Here is a 26,334-nt window from a genome sequence, read left to right on the forward strand (position 1 = left end):
GAGATGAGCGCTGAGTGCTTCTCCATCTTCATCCAGAATGACAATATTTTAACTCCTGGTTCAGTTTGAAGCAAATAAATGACTGAGTATTTACTCTCAGATTCAAAAACCTGATTGAACATTAGTTTGGAAAAAGATGCCACTTTTTGCACTGACGTTATTTTACTTTAATAATATTTTTTATTCTTTACATTCAACAATTACACGGCATCACAACGACGAACCTATTTTAGGTCCCTTCACTTGTGACGGGTGCGGTCGGCAGCATTATTTTTTCATATTGTTTGTTGCATTGTAAAAATAATATTTCAGGGACATCACAGTAACGTGAAAACTGGACGTTATTTATTTTTCTATGATGTCTTTCCAAGTAATACATAGTATTACTGATGTTTTAAAGCTTTTACCACATTCTGCACTGTGCATGTAAAGCTGGAAGTGATGGTGCACCAAGGCCACTCATACGGAACCCTCAGCTGCAGTAAAAAATAAAAGCCAAAATGGCGAACAAATTGTTCCCCGTTGTCCACTGCTTTTCCAGCAAAGGCCATACATGACCAGCAGAGCAGAACATGATGTGTAGTTAAAGGGGTCAAGAAGGTCCATGAAGGCGCTTACAGTTGGGTTTGTCAGATGACAACAGTGGTGCAATGGTTTCTCCTCTCCAACAGCAGTAAGTGAGAACCATCCATGGTGGGATACAACGTGCAATTCCTGCACATCCTGAACAAATCTGTTTCCAATGATGTGATATAGCTTTAATCACAGTTATACTAGTAATTTGAAAGCCTGCCAAATCAGTTTTCTTTGGTTTCTTTGTGTTTAAACCAATGTAATTAAATGATGACATTCAGGTCTCTTTCTGCAACAAGTAGCCATCTATTAGGGTTTCTAATAATCAGCCTCCATAGACATAGATTTATGCTACAGTATCAGACACATTGTTATATAACTGGATTGTCATAAGTGACTTGCAGGTTACAGTCTTTTATACCCAGTGCAAAGCTGTTTCAAGGGTAAAACACCCCAGAGCATGTACTTCCACAAATCTCTTGTGCTCTGACCTCTGGTTTACTGGCAGACATTTTTCTATACACATTAGTGAGATGACTACTTGTCCTTGGCAGGTGAGGTGCAGTCTTGGAATGTAATGATATCGAAATGTACTCTTTGTTAGAAAAGTCTGTCCTCCCAAGGAAAAAAAAAAAAAAGACTGAATAATTCAGAGATGCAAGTGTTGAAATCAGCCAGATGTCATCCAACAGAGAATTGCAAAATGGCATATCAGATTATGTCAATATATAAGTGAGGAAATCTGTGGTAATTTGACTCACAAACTTAAGGTTTTTGTGCGTTAGACCAATGTTTGTTTCCTGTTGGCTGCGGCGAGCGGACGCTGCTTTTTTGATGGACCTTGCAGCAGGAAGCAGCAAGTGGAGATCACTGTTTTGACGGACGTTGCTATGGGAGATTCCTGCTTCCTGGAAACACTCCACTGCATGTCATGTAGGACGAGTTCATAGTCTGTCTGAACTTGGTTTTTATTATTTTTTTAACAACAGGCAAAAGGGTTTTACAGCCATATGCCTTTGTTCTCTTAAAAAAAAAAACCCTGCAATGCATGTTTTGCGCCCCAAGAGCCCCGTGGGAATAACTTCACCTCGGAAAAAGTTCACAAAGCAAATGGAGGATTGTCTTGAGTTGTGTTGCTGCAGAGTAATCGCTCAAAGCCAGTGTCTGTCTCACACATGGGATCGTCAAATGTACGAGCGAGAGAGAGAGAGGGAGGATACAGGATATGACTTTGAAACCATCAGCTCTTTCCCCATCAGACTTGTCCTTTCAGATGCAGTGTTTCTAGATTAGCGTGCTGCCACATTTTGTGTGTTTTAGTGCAAAAGCATATACAGCATCTTGTAAAAAAGAAAAAGAATCGTGCATGTTGAGATGCAATGAAAATTTGCAGCCTATCACCTACTGTTACCCTAAATGCCTTTTATTCCATCTAATTTTTGGCACGAATGCATTGATATGGATTCATTCTCAACAGTACAAGTTTAATTCACTCTAACTGCACCCACATCATCTTCAAGCTAATCGCTTCCTATAAAACTGACCACATGCTACCTGTCCAGCACCAAACTGCAGCAGCCAGAGCGGTGGCAGCTAAAGGACGCTGCTTATAAACCAAAGGCTACACAAGCAAAACTATCAGCTTGGTCTCACTGGCTGTTGTAGGGTCGTACTCTGAATTGATGATCTATTCAGACCAGCCTCCAATTGGGAAAATCCATCTGATCGTTAAAAGAAAGAATCAATCACCAAAATCAGTGACACAGACAAAAACCCTTCACAATATCACCTACAACAAACACGCTTCCTTAATAGGACTATTGGACATTTGCAACTCATTAAAAGGGCTTTACACCAAGAAGAGAGGACATTTTCAATTCTTGGCTTAAATATAGAGTTGAGTTTAAGTCCTGACTGGTTGTCTGCAAGTTATTGTCATGACCCAAAATATATCAAAGCTGTGTTTGCTGACTGTAACCTTGGCAGTTGGTGGTTCGCGCAGGGTTAAACCAAACAGTGTAATGCTTCAAACTGAACCAGTTCCCTTAAGAATTTAGATTTGCCTCAAATGTGGCCCCTTTAAAACTAAGTTAAAGACTTTCAATTAATCTGCTTTAAAGCTACTTTTATTTCTAATTTAACGTGTTTGTACTTTTATTAATCTTGTATCTACTTTCATTCATGTATTTATCTGAGTATAATTTAATTTGACATTCTATCTCTACTTTTTTATCTTTTGCTTGTTAAATGCTTTGAACGATCTCCGTGTATGATAAGTTGCTATCCAATAAACTTGGACTAATTACTCGAGGATGATGGAGTTCAGCTCAGCAATGATTAAAGAATGATTTTATTTGCAAAAATCACACAGGCAGCATCATTTTCTGATTAAGTTATTGTACAACATTGTTGAAGGCATGGACATCCATAAAAACAAGGTGCTGGACGGCTGCAGCAGCAGTAGAATCGGAAAGTAGAGTCTACATACAAGAACTGCTCCCCATAATGTTAATGTGATCTTTCGCCACATGCAGCACTTCCTTCGAGGATAAGGAGGAGGAGGATGAGGAGGAGGACATTATATAAATTATTGGGAGCCGTTCTAGTGTGCGGACTTAATTTTCTAATTTTCTGATAAAGTCATTACCTGAGCCATTCATCTGTTTTTTAGAGCTTCTCAATCTCATGGCCAAAATATAGGTCATTTGGCCTGCAGCGGCTGTCTTTATGTGTATATGTATGGATTTATGTGTGGGTTAAGCCTCGCTCCCTCTACAGATTGACAACAAAACCGAGGAACAGTCCTGCTCTGTGGTTTAAGGCCCAGGTGGACTATAACTGGGGCCAAGCTCACACTGACTCACCTGCTGGCCCTCGACTCTGGTATAATGCAAAACTGTGCACAGTCCCTGGGGCAAAATGAGAGTCATCTAACCTTACCATAAGCCATAAGCATCAACCGTTAGCACTTAATAACCATGAAGGAGTAGCCAGAGGAATGTCAGGGCAGTAGAAGCCTAACCTGCGGCTAATACCACATAGAGAGGAAAACACCATCGCATAAGCAGCTTAAAGCAGTTAGCAAACGGCTAATAGAGGTTTATGGAGCCTGTATATGATTTGGTGGTAACGAGGAAAAAAGAATATGCTAACAGCAGATGGGATTTATTCTGAGACTGATTGGATCTGACACCACTATCCATATTCATATTGGTACAGCAAGCAAATGGAAGACGCTTATCATCACAGTCAAGTAGTCCACAGCTTCTAATTACATGTTCACTGTAAATAGCAAGTAAACTACCTCTGTTAGAACCCAGCTGGAGAGATTTCCCAGCGGCCATGAAAAGTACAGAAGGATGGAAGGGAGGTGGGGGGAGCACAACTGTCAGTCACAGCTGATGGAACCCTCTTTTTATATATAGAAAATGCACACACACACACACACATACATACATACACACACGCAGTCTCCATACTGTTTCATGGTGTGATGCAATTACATCCCAGTTTGGTAGTCTCAAAAATTCCAATCTTACTACTCTAATCAATCATTCCCTTGACTGCAGCATGTGGAAGATGAGTGATAAACATCCTGCTTCAGCCCACATCAAGGTTCCACATAAAGTGACTAGAACAAAAGCACTGAACATGTAGCTGCTAATGAGATGTACTGTATCTATACTCAAGGTTTGATATGCATGAATCTGGAGTGAAGCTTTTTTTATTCCTAGAACAAAACGGTCAATTATTTTTACAGTTTTACAGTGCCAAGTAACATGACAAAACAAAGCTCACAAAGAGAGGAACTGTTGTTCTGTATGCAGATAAAGCTGCTGTCCATCTCCGTCCCCTTAGCAGATACATCAAAGCAATCCTTTGCAGTCAGTCAGAATGGTCCCTTCTCCTATTAGAACTCTCAGTAGCTCTGTTTCACAGAAACTGACAGCAAGCAATCTATGCTGATCTTACATGTGGAAAAGGTGGCCTGAATACTGAGCGGTTTGGAGAGACATCTGGAGAATAGGTAGGTCTGAGGAGGCTCTACGCTGGAATCAAATACCTTTTTGGGGGTGAAGAAGAGGTCAGATCCTCCAATTTATTATAATATTACCATTTAAACTGTCACTGATGAAATTCTTTGACTAAGTAATTGGGGACAACCAAGAGGAAGTAAATGCAAATATACAGATTGTATAAATTTAAAAAAAAAAAAAATTCTTTCAAAGTTCAGTGCTGATGGACACGAGGCAGTACACACTGTGTGACAAGTTTGCCCCGTGTAGCACAGCAGTCGATAAGAGCTTGAGCTCAGTGGGTCTGGTGTTCCTCGTAGCATTATCCAGTGGAGCAGATAATGTTCCTGAATGAAATTCTGTGCAAATACAGTTTACTATGCCTCGGTGCTCTATGGCGCAATCACACTTTATGAATAACTGGATTTTGGGAGACAAACATGCTTGAACAGGGTATGGAGCTCTTCGTGTGAGTAGTGGGCCAAGAGGGCACTTAGATGCTTCAAACAGTCATCCAGTCATGGTTGAGGTCAGAGTACACGAGGCTGAAGGCTGACAACATTATACAATCCCAGTATTACCATTGTTTGACAGTTCCCACACATTGTAATCTAAAGTAAGCATGCACAGATTAGCCAAAGTTAAACCTTTGATCTAGGGCTTGACATTTTTGTCTTTTAAACTGAAATGCACTTCCCAGTACTTAGCTGCAGGATTGCAAAGTTTTAATTTTATGACTACTTTCAGAAATCAACTTTAAAACGTGTTTGCTAGATTGTGTGTGTGTGAGAGTGTGTGCGTGTGCGTGTGTGTGCAGGCTGAATAATTCATTCTCTCATGACATTTTGACAGCAGATGTAGCAATTAGCAGTGGGACAAAGCTTAGTTGAGTTTTAATCATGCAGTGTTCAGGAGCCCAGCGGATAAAAGCATTAAATCATGACGAGAGAGGATATTATATTTCATGCAATTGCATCTTTTAAGTCACCAGAATGAGAATTTATCAGAGGAGTGACGATCAGTTAAGGCTGCTCTGAAAAAGCCTGAGGTGGCAGTTGGAGTTCAGTGTAGTAGAAACAAGCCCTGATGACCATAAATCTGTCATCAGCCGCAGCTCTTTGTGCTATTCCTGCTACAGTAGCACAAGCCCGGAAACACCACTTGTGCTTGGAACTCTAGAGAAGTCAAGTCTCACTCCCACAAGATTGCATTACAAATTAGTATGCTTGAGCAATGGCACAGGGTTGCAATTTACTCAGGGTTAGCATGGATTGATCTAAATCATTAAACCCTGGGGTTTGCATTGAGGCAGCTTAATATACTTCAACAAATGAAGATTCCACCATTTGCATTGGCTCATAGCTGAGCTAATTATGCTCTCTGACAAAGCGGGAGATCAAAGTGAGGAGAACAGAGAGAGTTCATAGCATGGGAACACACTGTAAACACTGTTGCGCTAATTAACAACATTGTTCCTCTGTACTTGGAGCTGTAGAACATGTTTATCCAGATATACATTACAGATGACAAAGGTAGCTTTAAGGTTGAGTTTTGTGAACATCACCCAATGAACACAAAGTTGTAGAAATACACAAAATGACCACAACAGGTATTACATGATTTTGGCACGGCATCTGTAGAAATTACATGCCTGCACCACAAAAAGAAGCTCAGCAGAACATCGTTAAGGATCCAGATGAAGAAATGTAATCCTTGCGTGATGTCTTTCCATGTGCCCACCAGGAAAATATCTCAATTGATTTACACTGCCATTGTTGTAAAACAATCTAGATCACATTTTATATCTTTGATCCAACACCTGTTTCCATAAGAACGGTCACTGTCACCAGAAAATATTTCCTTCTTACCGGTGATGTGTTGGATGGTAGAGTACTTTTTCAGCACGGTCCATGCCGTTTCCTTGTGGCTCTGTAAAATAGGCCAAAAACAAATGTGATGTCAGCAGGGTCACACTCCTGTAGGTACAAACTGAGATTATATCCCACAGTGCACATACTTCCAGTCTGGATCTGTTTTAACACAGTATATGCGCAGGGTCAAAGCCACTTAAGTCTGACAAAGTGCACCAAAATATCAAATTTCTTATTGTGAAAAGGTCATGGCCACTTCAAAGATTTCCTGCGAGATCACCCTGTTCCAGACCTCTGAACCCCACGTCTAGCATTTTTGTTCAATGCTCAGCCTTTCAAACTAATTGTCTGACCTCTCTGAACAAATAACAAATGTACCATTTTGGTGATAAATGTAGCAAAAGAGAATCGTCAGTATTTATACATCTATAAATTATTTCTTTTTAACAGTATATGAATGATGACATAACAACATCCAATTAGAATTTTTTTCTTCATCTCCCATTTCCAGTCTTGTAAATTAAGGACAAATTATATGGAATATGCACGTGTGGCCTCTAGGTTCGCCCCTGACATGATGGAGTCATTGTGTTGAAAGCTTAAACTACTGACTGATCTTGCTCTTCCAAAGCTGTTATATGGTGAGTCAAATGTCCCGTGTCTCCAAGTTTGAACTTAGTGGATTGCTTTTCTACCTTTTCCCCCCTCCTCACAAGGACACGACTGGTTCTAGGATTTGATCCACGTCTCCACTGTTTTTCTTTCACTAATTTTCAAACATGGTTTACTAGATGATGTTAGCCAGCTTTAGCGAGAGCTCCCCCACTCAGAAAGACCCCTCTCTATCTGTGCGCTACCTACGGTGGATGTGTCTCTCTGCAGGAGTAGCAGTGGTCATGTCACGGAAGATAAATGTGCAAGAGTAAATTGAAGAGTGCTCCAAAATCCATTTCCAATGTGAGGCTTTTGATCACAAGGGGACAGCAGTGGTGGGCACATGAGCTCAAGAAAAACAAACCAAAGTAAATGTAATCAAATTAACATAATGCATGCTGCAAATGGATGGATTTTGATAAAAGACCTATCACTGGCACAAGCCACACACTGGAGTGGTGTAGTAAGCTTGACAAAATTATGTTGATTGTCCAAAAACTTGGTAGTGCCTCCATGAAAGCCACGTAGAGGGTAATAGGAAATCAGAACAGCGTGTTTCAACAGGCAGAGGGTAATTTCCCATTTCCCATTATGCTAATGGACCTAAAAGTTAGTATGTTCATGCATGGATGTCTAATGGCCCTGATATCCCCCTCTTGCTTCTATGTCGGAAACCAGGGAACAGCCATACAGCTAAATGATGTGCTTTTCTGCTCACCAGCTTCTTAATGAAAAAGCAATTAACAGAATATGTTTGCACTCCACGGACGAAATCTCACCCCCTCCAATTAGATGTCATTTTGATCAGTTACGTCTAAATAGGAGGTTCAAGGAAAAAGCAGAGACGATATCTCACTAACAGAAAAAAATATTCTGTAGACTAAATATATAAGCTTATAAACACACATCACAAATAACAGTATTATTTACTAAGGATTTTATTCTGTAAGAAAAAAAAAAGATGAAACTGGGAATTTTGTGTTGTTGACCTTTCCTTATCCCTGGCCTCCCTATCACAGCATGTCCAAATATTTGTGCTTTATTTATGAGAGGGACAGTGCAGGTTTCTTTTAATGCAGCACATACAGCATGTTGAGAGTGGAACTCCTGCTCCTTTACAACCCAAAAGCTTTGAGGAAAAACACATTTAAGAACAATATTGGATGATGTTATGAAGGGAGGCGCTATTTATCAAGCAGCATTTTTCTATGACGAGAATCGAGAAAATTCCATGGCCAGCATCTTTCAACATTACAAGTTTTTTTCTTGAACCTGAATTAATGTGTACTCTTTCTAACCTCTCTGATCCAACCGATTACTGCCTCTCCACAACGTCCTAGGCATATACCTTCATAAGGATTTTAATTTCGTCTTCTCCTCAGAGAAGTACAAGGGTTAGGAGCTATCGGCTTGTCTTAGCATGCGTTTTGAAAGTTTAAAAAGAAACTAAAGCATTTCTGAGCAGTGGTGACTGTGTGTTTGAATTCTGCATTTTTATAAACATGAAGGTGTGTATATGCGCTGTGGTTTCTTTGTTGACAGGGACGTGACTGCAAAAAGGAAAGAAAGAGTTGTTCACAAATCCGGTCTGGCTCAAATGAAAGATGTTGGGGGAAGCAAAAGGTCAGACTCATTAAATGTCAACAGAGAACTTCTAAATAATTGAATCCTTTGACAAAGAACACAATGTAGTTTTTCAGGGTGCCACTTGTTTTTTAGAAAACACAGACTTTAAACAGTGAACTCAAAAGACCGGACATCCACAATAAGTTATTTTATTTTATTTTCTAATCTTCGATGAATCTACTTAGTTTCAGGATTAATCAATGAAAGTTTGTAAAATTTCAAGAAAATCAGAAAGACGCCCATCAGCAAATCCCAGAGCCCTAAAGTGGATGTGTCTAAATTACTTTTTTTTTTTTTGCCCATCTAACATTCTAAACTTTTAAAAAGCTGACTAATCTGTTATCTAAATGGTTTGCAATTAATTTTCCTTCGATGAATTAATCTTTTAATTTTTGCAGCTCCAATTAAAACACATCATATATGGCACACATCAATTTGGACAGGAGCCCACTTCTTTAACTGGATGCGCTGCATCTAAAACTTCAGCCATGAGCTATCGTTCTAAACACAACAAACAAGATCCACCAATGGCAAAATATTTTTGCTTTTTATGGGTTGACTTTTTTTTTTTTTCCTTCTGTGCTTTCTTTCTTCTCATCCCCTGTGTGACATGATCTCGGGGGGCCTTTTCACAAATGTAACAGGAGACGATCCCTGCCAAACATCTTCTCTCCTAACCGGAGGTATGAGACGAGAAGAGTTTCCACTCTTCAAAAGTGAAGCTTTCTCACTCTCTCAGCTACACTATATTGCCAAAAGTATTCGCTCACCTGCCTTGACTCACATATGAGCTTTAGTGACATCCCATTCCTCATCAATATGACGTGGATCCACCCTTTGCAGCTAGAACAGCTTCAACTCTTCTGGGAAGGCTGTCCACAAGGTTTAGGAGTGTGTTTATGGGGATTTTTGACCATTCTTCCAGAAGCGCATTTATGAGGTCACGCACTGATGTTGGCCGAGAAGGCCTGGCTCTCAGTCTCCGCTCTAATTCATCCCAAAGGTCAGGTTGAGGTCAGGACTCTGTGCAGGCCAGTCAAGTTCATCCACACCAGACTCTGCCATCCACGTCTTTATGGACCTTGCTTTGTGCACTGGTGCACAGTCATGTTGGAAGAGGAAGGGGCCACCTCCAAACTGTTCCCACAAAGTTGGGAGCATGGAATTGTCCAAAATGTCTTGGTATGCTGAAGCATTCAGAGTTCCTTTCACTGGAACTAAGGGGCCAAGCCCAGCTCCTGAAAAACAACCCCACACCATAATCCCCCCTCCACCAAACTTTGCACTTGGCGCAATGCAGTCAGACAAGTACCGTTCTCCTGGCAACCGCCAAACCCAGACTCTTCCATCAGATTGCCAGATGGAGAAGTGTGACTCATCACTCCAGAGAACGCGCCTCCACTGCTCAAGAGTCCAGTGGCCGCGTGCTTTACACCACTGCATCCGACGCTTTGCATTGCACTTGGTGCTGTATGGCTTGGATGCAGCTGCTCGACCATGGAAACCCATTCCATGAAGCTCTCTGCGCACTGTTGTTGAGCTAATCTGAAGGCCACATGGAGTTTGGAGGTCTGTAGTGATTGACTCTGCAGAAAGTTGGCGACCTCTTCGCACTTTGCGCTTCAGCATCCGCTGACCCCGCCCCGTCAGTTTACGTGGCCTCCCACTTCGTGGCTGAGTTGCTGTCGTTCCCAAACACTTCCATTTACTTATAATACAGCTGACAGTTGACTGTGGAATATTTAGGAGCGAGGAAATTTCACGACTGGATTTGTTGCACAGGTGGCATCCTATCACAGTTCCACGCTGGAATTCACTGAGCTCCTGAGAGCGACCCATTCTTTCACAAACATTTGTAAAGACGGTCTGCATGCCTAGGTGCTTCATTTTATACACCTGTGGCCATGGAAGTGGTTGGAACACCTGATTCTGATCATTTGGCTGGGTGTGCAAATACTTTTGGCAATAGTATGTTTGTTCCCTCAAAAAGTACAATACTGGTCTTGAGGCAAATTTTAACTAACAGAAAGGGCACAAAGTTTACTGACAGGTAGTAGACAATTGTCTGTCAAGAGAACCCCCCCCCCCCCCCAACCCTTGGAAACGGGCATTTGCACCCTTTTAAGGACACACTGGTACCTCTATTTTTGAGTGTGCACTGTGCTGGCTTAGGTGAGCATTAGCGCCTGGGTAGAGTGTACAGGAGATAAAACATGGTATAAGAAGTATGCAGGGGTCACGCTGCTGGCTCGTCTCTTGATTTCCACACCGGGTTCTGCTCCAGTAACATGATCTAAGCACATGATCAGAACACACATACAGTCACAGCTCCTCTGGAAAAGATCTAGATGGAAAATGTCTGGTTTGTATTTCATGTGCGACAGTACAGAAGCATTTGGTGTTGGAACAATAATGAGTGATTGCAATTTCTATTTGTAAAACTGCACTTTCAAAAAGCCATTTCAGTCTTTTTTTCTTAAAAAGTCTTTGTTTTTTTTCATTTTAAAAAGTATCACACCCAACTTTTTAAGATATGTTTATTCACCTTCCTCCCTGGAACCAGACAAGAGGATGCAGAGCCCTCTCTCCTCTATGCGTGCATCATGGAGAACAGCTGACCGCTAGTTAGCGCCGCAAAGTGAACGATTCTGGGTGAACAGGTTAGCTTACATCTGTCTTATGTTTTGAACTATTATTCCAGAGTGAACGGAAAGCTCAACCCTACTTGTACTCATGTAGCCTCTGAGGATGGCAAATAGCACATATTTCTCAAAGTCTTGGCGTGTACCTTTAAGATGAAAATACTTCCTCTATAGATTCATTCATAAGTACAATTAATCAACATCAGGTCAAAAAACAAAACAAACCGATAGCAATATTTTGTCAGCTTGCATACAAAATGTCAAAGGCCTGAATGGAGATGATGTAATATGAGATCATACGCTGTAAATGTTCATCGTGAATTATTGTGTTTGATCAGCATCGAGGAATATGACTTTGATACGCTAAGTTTTTCACAGCTGAGGAATCTCAAACTGTTTTTTTCTTCAGTGTTTATTTGCATCAACAACACACAGAATGACTCAGACTGCTCCACAGATGCAGCATCACTCGAATTTGCTCTGAGCTTACGTCTTACTTAATGATGTCATGTGCTGACACATTGGTTGTACATTATAGGTTTAAGAAGTGAACCTTGTCTTATGGATTAGGCTTGCTACAGTATGTCTCAGGAAGACAGAAATTGCTTTGACTGTCGTGAACTCCGTTGTGACTTTCTCACACGGAATATCTTATAACGGAGGCTTTTCATCAGTCCACTGCAACCATATCAGACCACATTCACACATCTCCTTCTCTCTTGTGACCCATTTTGCCATCAATATTTTTCCTGAAAACTAATGACTTCACTGTCACTGTCATTTATATCTGAACCTTGTGACCGCCTGTCAGTGAAAATCACATTTAAGTTCAAGACAGATGCTTTGTTTTGCATTGTTGTGGGCAACAACAAAAAGCACTACCCTGGAGACAGTTTGGCTACTGTAAGTGTCTGACCATGAATCCATCTCACTGTGTACCCGTGTGTGTGTGTGTGTGTGTGTGTGTGTGTAAAACAGATCCAGCATCAGGACAAAGGGACAGAGGGTTCAATTAGAAATGACGAAATGGTGTCTTTCGTGGGTGATCATCCTGCAGATGGCAGTATAGTGAACTACGACCACAACACGGTCCATGTCACAGTCCACTTTACACTCCTGATGTTTAGTTCTTTTGGCTTGTAGACATTTCAGTGGATTCTGCGTAATTCATCATTCATTCGTGAGTTATAACAACATCGCCAAGGACTCAAGGGAAAAGACCCAAACAGATCAGATTAAGACTGAATAAAGGAAAAAGAGAAGATGATGTCACCTTTACCTGGTTAAGATTAGGGTACATACACTTTAAGAGGTGCATTGGAAGGTTTTCGTTGCCACTTTTGCAGGATGTGCTTGCTCATGAAGAATTGTCGGGTGTAAATTCATGGACGGAGTGTGGGACTAGGCCTGCTCTACTTGTAAAGTGTCACGAGATGACTTTTGTTGTGATTTGGCGCAATACAAATAAAATTGACTTGACATTGTTTTTAATTAAAAAATGAAAAACTTAGGAATTATTAACAGAATATTAAGTGCCGTGAAGTCATGATATTGCAGTTGGTGGCATGCAACTTGTGGACGGTCATTAAAACTAGGAGCAGAACTTTTTTACCAGATTATCAGTTTAGGTTTTAGTCATTTCCTTGTGTCTTATCATTCCTCGCTGACCTCCAACTGTTTTTTTAGTCTCTCCCATTTGCTTTTGTTGCCATGACTTGGTAGCGTGGTTGCTACTTTTCATTTGCGTCTTCTCTCTGTTGGCTTGATCATTTAAAACCTTTTGTTGTAAAGAACAATGTTACAGTACGTGCATGTGAGTCTCCTCCTGTGGTCCAGTGTCAAAGAGACTGAAACAACCATGCTGCAGCTCCTGAAAATCAACTGTTACATGTTTTTCCACAGCACTGATGAATCAATCAGACTTAGATTCTCTCAATCAGCTAGATTTCATACTGAGAATCCAGAATAGAGGTCAACAAGATGCAAAGTAATGACTACCCACAAACAAAGTAATACCAGATTTATGGGATCATAAAGGGAAAAAAAAAAGTTGATTCCGTCATTCTCCTGTGCGCTCAGTTGTTGATTGAAATGTAACTTCCCAGTAGTTCTTGTCCGTTGGGTTGTTACATTGGGTAAATAGAATTAGGGCCAAAAGTTCAATAATCAGAGAAAACAAGCATGAGAGTGGTGTGTTTTGTGTTGTTTTGTGCTGCCCATCCGTCTCAGATGTGAAACAACAGTGCTGTGTTTCGGAATCATGTTTGAATGCTGTTTGTACCTCGGAATAAAAGACCAGATCAGTTAACAAGTTTCACATACTTCATCTGGGAAAAACTACAAAGGGGATGTTCCGTTATTGTCGACTCGGCGCCGTTTGTATCCCAGCCAGCATATTTGTTGTTCTGCTATTTTTCTATGGGGTATATAAGAGTTAAACGAGGCAGAAAACACGTGTGTGTGTGTGTGGGGGGGGGGGGGGGGGGGGGGTCGGGTATGGAACGAAGAATGCAAAGGCATACAAGTATAAACAACAACACTTGAGACTGGCCCAGAGCTAGTTGAGCGCTGCTATGAAAGAAAGACTGAGATGTGTCCTAAGCTTGACCTTCAGAACCAACAAAGGTCCTAAGTGATGGTTTTATTTTCAACCACAATGGCAGATTTGATTCAGAGATAGAAAATAGATGATATCTTACAACTAGAATATTCTAAACGTTAACAAGCAAATGTAATCAAGCTAACAGGTAGATTTCTCATCGCGTGAGTCGTATGTCTGGATGTTGAACAGTAAGATAAACAAAGGTTGAAGGCAGGATTTTTGAATTATTTTATATAAAATATTCCATGAGAGTGAAAGGCATGGTCTTCAGAAGTACCACGCAGTATTTCATCTGCATAAAAGGTCCACTGCACAAATAACTACAGTGTGATAGCTCCCTCACTAGTTGCTCACTGTGATGGTACAGGAGTAGCAAAGTACCAAACTAAAGGGAGCAGTTTGAACGAGCTGTAGACTGGCCTGCTTGTCTGGATTGACGCAGTAGTACGTAGTAGTAAGATATTAGCATTTGCCTGGGAGCATGCTTTACTAAATAGCCCCAGACATAATGTATAATAATTAGTACCAATTAATAGTACTGTAACAAGATATTCATGCTTGTCATAATGCTATTAAAAAAAAGGTACATTTCACACATTTTGAGAAACAGTAGTGCCAATAGTGGTTGTCGATAGCAACAGGTTCTTCCACTGAAACAAGCTGCCGGTTGCAAAGAGGATAAGAAAAAAAACAAACTTGGATCCAATTACTGAAGATGTGAATTCAGAAAGAATGAAAAGGGAACTTGACTGCAAGTTTGCAAGCAGCAGTGTTTGTTAGCCACACGCAGCAGTACTGCGGTGGAGTGCAGGCATGAGTCCACAGGAACAGGACTGGGACGTGCAGTTATTCTGCTTTAATGGCCAAACTGGTTCTTCAGGTGACACGATGGCCGTAAAAAGATCTTCAAAAACATCCAATACGCAACTCGTGGACAGCAGCGGCTTAACAGAAATTATGTTTTATGTCTCAGTGAATAATCCTCCATTTTGAGGGTTCATTGCCTGAACTGGTTGATTGGTTGACCTGCTCAGATAGATAAACAAAAACCCAATACAACTCAAGATGTGCAATCACAGGACAGAGACCCCTTTTTTAGACAATGCCACTCCTTACACCCTCCTCTGTGGTCACACACGCCATTGTAAATCACTACCAAGAACAGAAAGATTGCAGTTTTTATGCTACTTGTAAAGTGCTGAACTGCCATTTTCATGATTCCACACTGCTTTTACATTGTTCAGTCTGCCGTTAAAAATCTGTGTTCCGGCAGTTTGTACACCGCACCTTGCAGATTGATGATTCTGCATGTGAAGAGGCTGGAATATTATGTGTCAGTTTTCCATCAGTGGTGCTGGACAATGACCTAAAGCAGGTGTCTCAACATTCAGACACGTCCAGCATATCAAGACATCAGATGGAATTTGCAGAATTTCTTTAATGCATTGTGTCAAACTGCTTTTTTTTCTAACTGACCCACATGTTATCAATTTGATGACATTTTCCTCCCCTGCTTATGTCTCATCTGTTTGCATATGTTTTCTTAAGTTGTACTGTACTGAGTTGTCAAGGCCACCTCAGGGGAGCCTTAAGAATCATGTCACGATTGCATATTAATGCGGTTACCCCATCTTAACAAGCATGACACCCTTTTTTCGAAATAATTCGTATGTAACCGTTGATTTAACTACCCCAGATGAAACGGTTCCTGGGCTCTTGAAGTCCCAAAAATATCCTCCTCAAATTCCTCCATCCCAATGCGATTTGTGTGACTCTAAATACAGCTAAGGAGGGAACACGTGGCACCAGCTGAACTGTGCCTGAGGGGGGATTGAACCCACCGTCAACACTGAGTTTTAGATCATGACAGAATGTGAACTACATCAAGAGGATGGGATGCAGTCATCTGTGAGGCGGGGGCCAATGAGAAATCAAATCTAATACAAAGCAGTGTTGTCCTTCTGTGTTTCCCTTGTTGTTGCTGCCTTCTCTTTATGATTTTCTCTCTGTCTCCTCCCCTGTCATTGTTCTCACGATGCACTGTTGATTATTCCTTGCCTGGCCGTCTCTGGAGCTCATATCAACTCCTTCCTCTCCCCAGTGTGACATTCAGAGCATTACAATAGAGCCATCAATCTGTCAAGCTTCACCCCTGCTAAGCCGCGAGCAGCGGGAAGCACAGGAGAGGGACACGTTTACCTTTGCTTCTCTTCTCTGTTGTAACAACCATAATAAGTCTCAGACATGATGAGGAATAGATAAACCTTTAGCTGCCAGCTGAGACGACCCATTCACTCGTCGTTTTTCATCCTCATTTCCACGTCCACCGCTGCGTAGTTTTTGCTGATGACCGATTTGCTGATTGATTTCAGTGTCTGTTGAATTCTGATTATTTTTCATTCACCACCCTCACAGCTACCTCTCCTATGTCCGCACACACAAACACACACTCCTCCTCTCAAATCTCCTCTCTGTATTTGTTCCCCGTCTCTCTCCCTGGGTGATTCCAGACTGAGCTCCTGTAAGGAGGAGATAAAGCCCCCCAGCAGGGCAGGACCACAGCTGTCGCCTTCTGACTTCCTGGACAAGCTTATGGGAAAAACATCAGGATATGATGCCCGCATCAGACCCTACTTCAAAGGTAAAGTATATGCCAAGTTAGGACTGTGGCAGTAGCCCTCAAGAAAATCCTGTGGACAAGCAGCGGGGAACAAAACAAAGAGGAGCCAGTCTGTGCTGTGAAAGCCAAACAGCTGACCGTTCTCAAGTGGACACCTTGTATTTCATGAGATGCAACTCTTGCTATTGTTCTCAGCCTGTTTAGTCTCACACTGTGCTGTTTGTTCTGCCCAACAGTCAATGACTTCACCAAATAATACCACGCAGTACAAGCACACTGATGTGACCAAAAATGTAATTTTTATGTCAAATTCTATGTAAAATGTAATTTAAAATACATTAATTTGAGCTGTGTTACACATGGACCAAAATCTAGTCTCTCCCAGTTCATTTGGAAAAATAAAAAAAGAGCAGATGTGGAGATCAGTTTGGACTGTGGGAGCATTTACAGTCACAATGACAGCACGACAAGGAGATATTTAGTGTTTAATAGAAATCTGAGGTCTTATAAATCCCATCTGATGCGCAAGTTGAGCACCTTTCCTTGTTTTTACTTCCGATAGGCCCACCTGTGAATGTCACCTGCAATATTTTCATCAACAGCTTTGGATCCATCACAGAAACAACCATGGTAAGAAGACCCTGTACATATTAAATGATTCATTGGAATTTTACAACGTATTCTCATGATAGCTTATGAAATGTTCTGCGTAACCGCTCATGCATATAAATGTTCTGCAAGGGCCTGCAGGTATGCGTCTGTGCCAGCTAAACTTCACCTTCTCAAGAGACGTGCTGGCAACAGACACTAGCGCTAGCACAACAGGGGTTTTAGCATCCTTGCTAGCATGTCCACTTCCTGTGCACATTTCTTCTGGTCTACATAATGCATGTTACACTGTCTCAAATCCTTACAGTGAGAATCTCAAGCTAAATGCTGGACATGCATTTTCTTCTCAGAGAAAATGAAATGTTTAAAAATAGTTTTAATGACACCACGGTTAAGGTCTGGTTTAGGGACAAAAACTCTTGGTTAGGAGTTAGAATACAAATCAGTAACAGCTCAAAATTGTCCAACAACTTTAGTACAAGTACAAACAGTTATAGAGAGTAGCCTGAATGTCAGCAACGATAATCAAATCAACTTAATTTCTGGACATAATTAATGTTTTTATTGTATCTTGTTTATCTCAAAAATCTCTCACACCACTCCAGTCTTTCTCTCCTACACACCTCCCTGTTAATCCACCCCATGCTGAAGCCGTACCTTCATTTCTGTGTTTCCTGGAGCATAACGGTGCAACCTTCAGAGACCAGTGGGTCACTGGCATGCTGATAATGAACTGTCCACTCTGCAATTAAAATGAAAAATTGAGAAAATGAATAAAAATAGGGGGGGTAGAGAGAGAGGACAAGGGGTTCAGGGTAAAATAGCTGCCCTCAAGTTTGCACTTACTATGTTAAAGTTGCTTTGTCAGCACGATACAGCAGTGAACTGTGTGAGGGTATCTGATGGAGGCCCAGAAGCCTGGACCTCCGGTCAGGTCAGCCCATTGAGCAGCTACACTGATGTCATTGCATGCAACAGTGCTTTTTATTCTGATGAATGAAGTGAACAAGCTAGAAAGGCAACAATCTTTAATGCTCAAACATTAATTATGAAATAATTGCAGCGATTAGTATTCTTATTTAATGTATGTTAGCTGCAGGCATAAATGATTATGTTCAGCACTATATGTTCTTGGCCCCATCTTGCACTACATCAGCATCCCTCTGCTCACCAGCTGCCTTGGTTTAACAAATAAGACTCTTTCAGTACAATTAAATGAAGGTCGCGAAACATTTCAACAGGAGTGAGTTTTTGAGATTACAATGCAAAGATGAATTGTGTACAAATGTGATGTTGTGGAAACAGGAAATAGAAATGCACAAGAAAGATTTTTGCAAAAATACCAACAGTCACTGTGTTTCTAACAAAGAAATGTACAAATATGGAAAAACATTAGTTAGTAAAAAATAAAAGACGTTAAAAACCAGATTTGAAAAAAATATTTAAAAAGCGGAGTAAAACTCCAAATACAATTATTACTTTTAACCTTTGATTTTGAAGACTGTCTCAAAAAAAATTTTTTTTTTCATATCACAATCGTGACAGCTTATCTCTTTTTTTATCTAGCAGAAATGGCCTACCACAGACAAATGGAAATCACACCCTGAAACAAAAAATGAGTTTCACATTTATTCAGGACTTGAAATAAGAGTTGGCCAGTAAGTCTGATCTTTTATAACGGACTGCAACAGTTGTTTTGAGCTTAAATGCATATCGGTTAATTATCAGAGCAATCACACTAACAGCGGCTGAATAATCCACCTTTAAGCTTCCCATCTGTACGCTTAACTCTCCTGATGACATATTTCCCATTAACTACACCGACTTCTTCCACAGGACTACAGGCTCAATGTGTTTCTTCGGCAAAAATGGAATGACCCTCGTCTGGCATACAGTGAATACCCAGATGACTCCCTTGATCTGGACCCATCCATGTTGGACTCTATCTGGAAACCTGATTTATTCTTCGCAAATGAGAAAGGAGCCAATTTCCACGAGGTCACCACTGATAACAAGCTACTGCGGATTTTCCAAGACGGCAGTGTTCTTTACAGCATCAGGTAAAATTATGAGACTTTCTGCTGACGTTAAGGGTTGCAGACGGAGAAGTTGTTATGGTGCAAAAATGATATTTGTCACCTGAATAAATGCTTTCATTTTTAAACCAAAGGTTTTTTTTGCGATATTAGTTACAGTACATCAGTGCAGTTTGTCATAGTGGAACACTTACTATGCCTTTCGAGCTATATCTGTTCATTACTTTGTATGATAAACATGAGGAAAGCGAACATCATGTACAAAAAAATATGTTTATGCAATATTAGAGAGGTCCGTTTGGTCCTGTTTATGATATTATTGGAGCTAAAAAGAAGAAAACGCAAAAATTCACAGTCACATGACCCATGATCCTACTCATAAATGACCTCTTGATCATAATTTCTGCAGATTACTGAACCCTCACCCCTGCTGCACCTTAACACTTAATACTAAATTGATACCAATTGAGATGTTTGAAGCCCAAACAAGGGTTTGCCTGTTTGATGACACGAAAGAGGAATTTAGAAGAGGACGGAGGAAACTGTGACATAAAAGTCCTCAATGACATTTGGTGAATGCACACAAGTTTCTTTTCCATTAGCTGCGTAGCAATTTCTCACATTTTAATTACATTCTGCCTCACAATGACGTGAAAATAGAGAGAAACGCAATGCAAGTCATCATTCAGTTTTACGAGAGCGCTAATGCAGGTATTGAGCTCCTCATTCCGCTGTTTTAAGCATCCTCATTTGGTTGCCAACATTGTTTTCTAATGATGCATCAAATCTCTTTGTGCACTAAACACACGACACAGTTTAACAACATTCAGAGAGTCAATCCCTGGAGTATTTGTCGTTAGTTTCTCTGGTGGAAAAGATATTGTGTCATCTTAACACAGCAGCAAATGTGCGCCTGAGTGTATTGTGCTGCCGGCTTTTGTCTCGCCTCTGGGCAATGCATTACAGCAGGTAATTACACTGCTTTTCTCCTGACAGTCTCCAAATTGTGCTCTGTCTCTCTCTCTCTCTCTCTCTCTATCTTTCTCTCTCCTCTCTGAGGATTCTTGAAGTGTTAAAGCATCAGCAGCACAACAAATAAAAGTAGAGATGCCTTCACCAATTACTTTGCTACGACTGCGCTTGCACAGATGATTAAATTGAAGTGTAACTCAATATATTTTCCAATCTATCTTGTTTGGAGCATTAATATACAGCCTACCCTGTTTATGCAACGCAAAGCAGCTTGTTCATTTTTTTTCCTCTGTTCCTTTGATCTTTCATTTCTACATGGTGTCTTTTCCTCCAATCCTTTTGTGCCCGCTGCTGTCCCCTGTGGCGCTTCTCCTCTCTTTCAATCTGTTTTTCTATCTCAGGCTGACTCTTACCCTGTCCTGCCCTATGGACTTGAAGAATTTCCCAATGGACATTCAGACCTGTACCATGCAGCTTGAAAGCTGTGAGTCTTCTTGTCTTCCTCTTCCTTTTGTCTCACTTTCCTCTTTTGATCTCCCTCTGTTTCTAGTTTCAACCTTTTGCTTTTGCTTGCTGTGCTATATTTTAAAGGTGTGGGTTGCACCATAATTCAACAAATTATATTAATTGATTCCTTTGTGGGAAAATGCTTCTCTGATGTTTTTCTAATTGCATCCTTTGTGTTGGTGGCTATTAATGAAAGGCACTGGGAATTTCTTTTATGTTTTGTAGTGTTGCAGAAAGAAATATTGCTATTTCTAAGTATCACATCTAGTGAGCATAAAAGCAAACTGGAGAGTTCAAGAAATGTATTAAACCTTTTAAACCGCTATCAAATTTTATTTCCTATTACAATGATAAAACCAAGAGGCTCCCTCTTGTAGACTTCCTTCGCCTTTAGCGCAGATACTATCTGCCCTCGTGAAACCAATTTCCAGGATATAAATAATAAAACTTTAATTTTGCATCTCTTTTATTAAATGTGACCCACCTCCTATGCCTAGAGGTGACCTAATTCCCCCATCACAAAGACAAAAGTGCAAAAGTCCAGCATGGCAAGAAACACCGCTCCTTTCAAGCAGCATCTCTCACAAATAAATAAGTGAAGCAGAGCACTGGTATCTCTATCTGTGGGTCCTTATCTGATTCCAGAGGAACAGAAGGTATTGCTTTGCTGGGAGCTAGTTACTCTCTTTTTGTGAACAAGACAGCATGATTTATTTCTGCAAATTAACTTAGGGACAAATGTTAAAAAGTCCAAAACAGTTTGGCAAACTGTCAGATGTCTTTTGTTGGAGGTATGCTAACCTGCCCTACGACAACGACAAGTCATTGCGCAAGGCTATCTAGCTTTCAGCAGTTCTCTGTGGGTTTCAGCTCACTAATGCATGCACAGAGGAGAAAAGGGTATCTTTTGTCTTGTCTGGCTAAGGGGAGTATGGACAATGGGTGTATTTTTTTTTTAAACTGTTCCTTTAAGAAGGTAGCGCACGTGTGTGTGTGTGTGTGTGTGTGTGTGTGTGTGTGTGTGTGTGTGTGTGTGTGTGTGTGTGTGTGTGTGTGTGTGCACGCCTTTTTGGTCTGGTGTATCACAACACAATTCCATTAGAGGACATGTAATCATTTCTGATGAAAGGCCTGTTGAGGAAACTTGGCCTTGTGTTGACAATTGCGAGTACACCACCCAAGGGTGTGATCACCTTGTCCAGAGCTCAATGTTAAGACGACATTAGTTTTACTGCCACTACTGCAGCTGTTGCAACGCAGTCTGTTTGACATGGGGGGGGGGGGGGGAGTCAGAGAGAGAGAGAGAGAGAGAGACGGGTGCCAGAAGAAGTTATCTTCGGCGTTTCCGAGAGCCAAGGCCAATCTTATTTTCTGGCCTTTCATGCCCAAGGCTTATATTGATATATAAATAGAACCAACCATATGATTCGGCCTTATTCTGACACATCAAAGCTCCGTATATGCAGCTACTTCTTTGGTTTGCCTTGAGCCATTAGTGCCCAGCAACCACAAATCCACTTTGTATCTTTGAGTGAAAAGCAAGACAGAAAATCTAAACACATTAGCATGGCTGCGATAAGATAGTGGCTCTCATTAGATGGAGCACATTTGAACATAAAAAGTGGGTTGGTATAACTATGAGTCCAGCCTGACAGTTAATTTCTAGATATTCTGAACATTCTGCCTTACGAAAAATGTTATTGCACGTTGAACACTGTCAATTATGTTTTGATGCCTCTTAGCTGTAGCTGGCAGAGGAAAAGAAAACCCATTGATTATCTTAGAAAAGCATTGGCATTCTCCTTGCTTGTTACAGGAGGCATGTGTGAATTCTCCTCATGAACAAGATAAGTGTATTTTAGTGGTGTTGTTTTTCAGCCAGTCAGTACAGGCGAGGGTATAACACCTTGAATAATTGATGTCTTTGTAACTCAGGCCCTAAAGGGTCCCACGAGACATCAGTATTATTCAGATGTGCGAGGAATTCTGCGTTGTTGTTGTTGTTGCATGTGACATGCATTTTTAATATACCTACCTACTGTATAATCAGGCAGCTGAGAAGAGTACTACCCTCAAAAAGACCATGCAAATCAACAGCGTGTGTGTGTGTGTGTGTGTGTGCTTGTGTGAGATGCTAAATAATTAGTGACCCATTTCCTTCCAAGTGGTTCTACCTGAGCAAGTCCCAAAATATGTGCAAAATATATGCAAAAGTAATCATATGCACATACCTCATTATATTACAGTTTGCAGCTCATCATCTATATTGCAGAGAGCACTGCCCAGATTACATGCACTCATCAGTTCGGCGTGTGTGGACACACAGCATCTCCCCCTGTCACTAGCAGATATGCTTCTCATGCTCCCCCTTATTCTGTAACCTTCAAGCAACTGTGACAACTGTAGCTGCGGTGTGTGTTTGACCTTTACTGTGACAAACATGATGGCAGAGGGTGGCTGGTAGCCGGACAGATGGGCAGAGGGACATGACATCACCGCAGTCTTCCAAGTTTCATTTCCCCCCCATCTCCCAGTCTAATTGGCAAAGTTTTCTGATGGAAACAAGGCTCCAGTCAAGAAATCTGGTAAATAATGGAAAGGAAGGGGAGAAGGCAGTGGATCACAGCCATAATGATAAAATGAACGGTAATGGTTAATAACATTCATTAAAAGTTATCCCTCAGTCTGGTCTTACAGGAAGCAGAGCATGGTAGATATACGTGTTTCCTTGCTCCTGGTATCTATTCTGCACTTCTTGTCAAAGTAAAGTCTGTTTCACAAAATGGGGGATTTTATATACTGTGTGTATATATATATATATATATATATATATATATATATCCTATTCTGTAAACAGAATTCATGTAAATATTTTATGACTGATGTTCAGTGCAAAATGTTGATTTTGTCCACTGCGACTGATGCATCCTCAGCATCAATTTTGACATTATCTCTACTTCACTTTACAGCACGATAATCAACATATGAAAACGTGAAATTAAACTACTTGCAGCACAATCTGAGTGCACTCACATTTTTATATAAAATTCTAAAAGGTTTCTGAAGGTTATATTTCCTTGGTGAATGTTATAAAAATGCGGGTCTACTTAACATAGATACCTAGAGCTGAAATAAGCTGCATGTGAAGACAAACAGCAGAGGAATTAAAAGCCAATTTTATCTCATCTGTTTCCCTTTCATCTTTTCTCTATATCGCTCTATCACAGTTGGTTACACCATGAATGACTTGATCTTTGAGTGGCTGTCTGAAAACCCGGTTCAGGTGGCTGATGATCTCACTCTACCCCAGTTCGTGCTGAAAGACGAGATGGATTTGGGCTATTGCACTAAGTATTACAACACAGGTAAAGAATTCCTTTGAAGATTTTCTTACATTCTTAATTGTGATTGAGTGATTTCCCAGATTTCTTTTCCAGAGGCATATAAAGTGAGTTAGCTATGACTCATCTCCATATTGACTGCAAAATACTAGCGTGTGATTATTAAGTGCACTTTGTTGTGTACCTGCAGGTAAATTCACCTGCATTGAGGTGAAGTTCCATCTGGAACGTCAAATGGGCTACTACTTGATCCAAATGTACATCCCCTCCCTCCTCATCGTCATCCTCTCATGGGTGTCTTTCTGGATAAACATGGATGCTGCACCAGCCAGAGTGGGTCTGGGCATCACCACCGTCCTCACAATGACCACACAGAGCTCTGGGTCCCGAGCCTCACTACCCAAGGTGAGAAAATGTGGAACATTGACATGGAAGGGCAGGTGGAAAATTGCCCTCATCGCTGCTTACAGTTTTAGTTAGACCCCCGGCACAACAGTCTCATGGGCTGAAAGTTTGTCTTGTCGCAGGATGCACTCTGACCATTTGTAACTGTTGACATACAGACGTATTCCTGCAAGAAGTAATTATATATGAGGGGAAAGAGTACGTGACCAGGCTCAGTTGAACAAAAGGCTGAGGTAAGAAACTTGGACATTTCCCAAGCTGACAAGGCCAACCCCAAATGCTCCACCTAAGTAGTGTCAGGAGTTCAGTTGTTACTGAGGACTAAAAAGAATATACTGTCCATGTCCTCCAAATTCTGGCAAGGGAGACATTTAAAATGGGAAAGCCTGCACCTGTTAGGGCTTGATCGGTCATGAAATGCTGACTTTGCATAAGACAGCCCCCAATTTAGGTCAGAGCTAGAGACTAATTAGGGAGAATACAAAAAATGAGGCCCGGTTGATGCAAGGACGCTGCATGCTGAAAGACATGCAAGGCACAGTGTACCTCTGGAGAAGACAAAGCCAGGGGAGAGCCAGAGACTGAGTTATAGTACCACAAATGCAAGTATTTTTGCAGGATACCGCAATGATAGTAGGTAACCATAGCAACAGTGCTTTTGCTTTGTGCTCTATGTAACTCAGTGATTGAGACATTGCATTTATAGATGCATATTCTATCACAACAGACAACTCCTCCCCCCACCCCCACCCCCCCAAAAAAAACAAAAAAACTGGATTTGCTCTAATAAATAAGTATTCCACTCTATTGTCTTTGGTTACATGATCCTATGTTAACATGGACACTCAAGTCTACTAAAGACTGACTTCAAATATTAATGGGTAACTGCAAATGGTCCCAGACAAATGCTCCATTTAATACATTAAATGAGTATAAAACCAGTCCTTGAGATCATGGTAATGTTATGTGTCTTTATGAGGTAGCAAGCCAGGAAATTTATGGGAAATCCATGATCTCCCTGGTAGATGGAATTTGTGTGTTTAGCAACCAGACAAAAATCAATACAAGCCTGTTGTGGGTCAGGGGTGTATAAGCATTCTATTGTTGAAAAATCTGTTGAATGAAAAAAAAATGATATGTTGAATATAATGAAGAAACTCTTCATCTTAATATTTTGGCTTTGACTTGTGGTGAAGCTGAATAGGAAAGCATCGTAAAACAAAGGAACACCAGTATTTTGTCTTCTACCGCTGTTTTAATATGAATGAGAGTAAAAACATTTGAAATTAATTTTAATATGATGATTTATATGTTTGGATCAGTACATTTTGTAAAATACAGTGTTGATTATACATTGAAGTATTTAATACATTGAAGTATTATGATGGAAGGGGGGGTTGATTCTCGTTTCCACCTCAAAGCAGTCAGCTTGGTCATTTTAGCATGAATTGTTCCAAATTATGCTGCCAGAAACGGCTCAAATTTGATCTCACTGGGAATTTTTTAAACACTTTCTTCATTCATAAAGTAATGTGGCTTCAAGCAAGATCTGAACTTCAATCAGTTTGTGTTTTTCCCCCATCGACCTTCTCGCCCAAACTTGACACGCACCTTCTCGCTGTATTCAGTTATCGTATTTCGTCCTCTGCCTTGCACATCCAAGTGTACAGCGTAATCGTCTGACGCTAGGAGCCACAGACCGAGCGTCATAGTTTAACCAGACTGGATAAATTATTCACCCACTCTGAAATACAGCACTGAATTGTTAGAAAACCTAAACAGTAGCCTGTCAATACCCAATATGAAAAAGATGCAGTGTGCGTGCGCGCGCGCATGTATGTGTGTGAGAGACGGACTGTA

The 26,334-nt window shown here is 40.8% G+C and overlaps 1 protein-coding gene and 1 long non-coding RNA gene across 3 annotated transcripts in view; one reads left to right on the forward strand and one right to left on the reverse strand.

Annotated features, from left to right (window-relative positions):
* The window catches only part of LOC147251380 (uncharacterized), a 94,734-nt gene that overhangs the window by 58,500 nt on the left and 9,900 nt on the right, over positions 1-26,334 (reverse strand). Inside the window, exons 2-3 of the long non-coding RNA XR_015118932.1 lie at positions 17,871-17,955; positions 6,458-6,518 (exon numbers count right to left, since the gene is read on the reverse strand). This is a non-coding gene — a long non-coding RNA (uncharacterized LOC147251380). The remainder of the gene's footprint in view (positions 1-6,457; positions 6,519-17,870; positions 17,956-26,334) is intronic.
* Positions 1-26,334, forward strand: part of glra4a (glycine receptor, alpha 4a) — a 40,447-nt gene that overhangs the window by 7,824 nt on the left and 6,289 nt on the right. For both annotated transcript variants that reach the window (XM_086222021.1, XM_086222020.1), the window contains exons 2-7: positions 16,495-16,625; positions 17,167-17,234; positions 19,050-19,273; positions 20,623-20,705; positions 23,956-24,093; positions 24,260-24,474. In XM_086222021.1, the coding sequence (XP_086078147.1) occupies positions 16,495-16,625; positions 17,167-17,234; positions 19,050-19,273; positions 20,623-20,705; positions 23,956-24,093; positions 24,260-24,474 (859 nt within the window). The remainder of the gene's footprint in view (positions 1-16,494; positions 16,626-17,166; positions 17,235-19,049; positions 19,274-20,622; positions 20,706-23,955; positions 24,094-24,259; positions 24,475-26,334) is intronic.

The sequence above is a fragment of the Aulostomus chinensis genome, chromosome 13, assembly GCF_037954235.1.
Source record: "Aulostomus chinensis isolate RoL2024-O1b breed Wild chromosome 13, RoL_Achi_v1.0, whole genome shotgun sequence".
NCBI lineage: Eukaryota > Metazoa > Chordata > Actinopteri > Syngnathiformes > Aulostomidae > Aulostomus > Aulostomus chinensis.